The sequence below is a fragment of the Geospiza fortis genome, unplaced genomic scaffold (genome assembly GCF_000277835.1).
Source record: "Geospiza fortis unplaced genomic scaffold, GeoFor_1.0 scaffold450, whole genome shotgun sequence".
NCBI lineage: Eukaryota > Metazoa > Chordata > Aves > Passeriformes > Thraupidae > Geospiza > Geospiza fortis.
The window spans coordinates 2,554,444-2,555,527 of record NW_005054416.1 but is presented as its reverse complement, the minus strand read 5'-3'; the positions used below and the strand labels follow the sequence as shown (position 1 = coordinate 2,555,527).

General features: G+C 68.8%; 1 protein-coding gene across 1 annotated transcript in view; it reads right to left on the bottom strand.

Moving 5' to 3' along the window:
- LOC102039437 (serine/threonine-protein phosphatase PP1-alpha catalytic subunit) overlaps positions 1-870 on the bottom strand; it is a 3,583-nt gene extending 2,713 nt beyond the window's left edge. Inside the window, exon 1 of the mRNA XM_031061529.1 lies at positions 753-870. Within this exon, the coding sequence (XP_030917389.1) occupies positions 753-870 (118 nt within the window). The remainder of the gene's footprint in view (positions 1-752) is intronic.
- Positions 871-1,084: the final 214 nt, after the last annotated feature.

The following is a 1,084-nucleotide window of genomic DNA, read 5'->3' as shown; positions in this document are numbered from 1 at the left end:
CAGGGACCCGCGGCGGTGTCACACAGGCAGGGGGACAGCCGTGGAGAGGGGACACGCTGCGCAGGGGGACATTCCGGGCAGGGGAATATCCCGGGAAAGGTGACACCCCGGGCAAAGGGACATCCCGGGCAGAGGGACATGCCTGGGAAGGGGAACGTCGCGGGAAAGAGGATACCGCGGCAACGGGATAATCCCGGGCAAGGGGACACCACGGGCAGAGAGCCTTCCCTGGAAAGGAGAACGTGCCGGGCAGAGGGACTCCCCTGGAACGGAGGACTTCCCGGGAAAGGGGACATCCCGGGAAAAGGACATCCTGGGAAAAGGGACATCCTGGAAAAGGGGACATCTCGGGCAAGCGAACAACCCGGGCAGGCAGACACGCCGGGCAAGGGGTAGAGCTCGGGCGAGGGGACACGGGGGACAGGGGGGACATGGATTCGTGTCCTGGGCCTGGGGACACAGGGCTAGAGAGGGAGAGGGAGTGGAACAGCCTCGGCACAGACAGCGGCTCCCGGGACAGCGAGGGGACAGGAGGGGACACAGAGGCAGCCGGGGATCCGCATCCCGGTCCTGGGAGCACAGGGACAGCCTGGGGACACGGGAGGACACGAGGGGACAGGATGCTTGGCAGAGCCCAGGGATGTCCCCACCCGGGGACTCTGGGGACACCGTCGGGAGCAGCACCGGGCGGTTGCCGGGAGACTGTTGCCACCCTGAGGTCCCCGATCACACGCCGCAGGGCGGGCTCCCACTGGGGACACGGGGGAGGGTGACACATTTGTGCCACCGCTCGTGGAGGTTGGCAGTGGCGGGGATGGGGTCATGGCTGTCCCCTGTCCCCACCGGCTGTGCCACGCCGTGCCACGCCATGCCATTCCCTGCGCCCCCTTCCATGTCCTGCGGGGAGGGCGCGAAGAGCTCCCGGGGCCTGCCCTGACATTTCTGCTCCGCGGTGTCAGTTTTACACCCGGCCCCGGGTGACCCCGGGCTGGCCCCGTCCCTGCCCCCGGTCACTTGTCCCCTACCCCCGTCCCCGTCCCTTGTCCCGCTCCCTACCCCAGGGGTGTCCCCGTCTCCCGGCCCC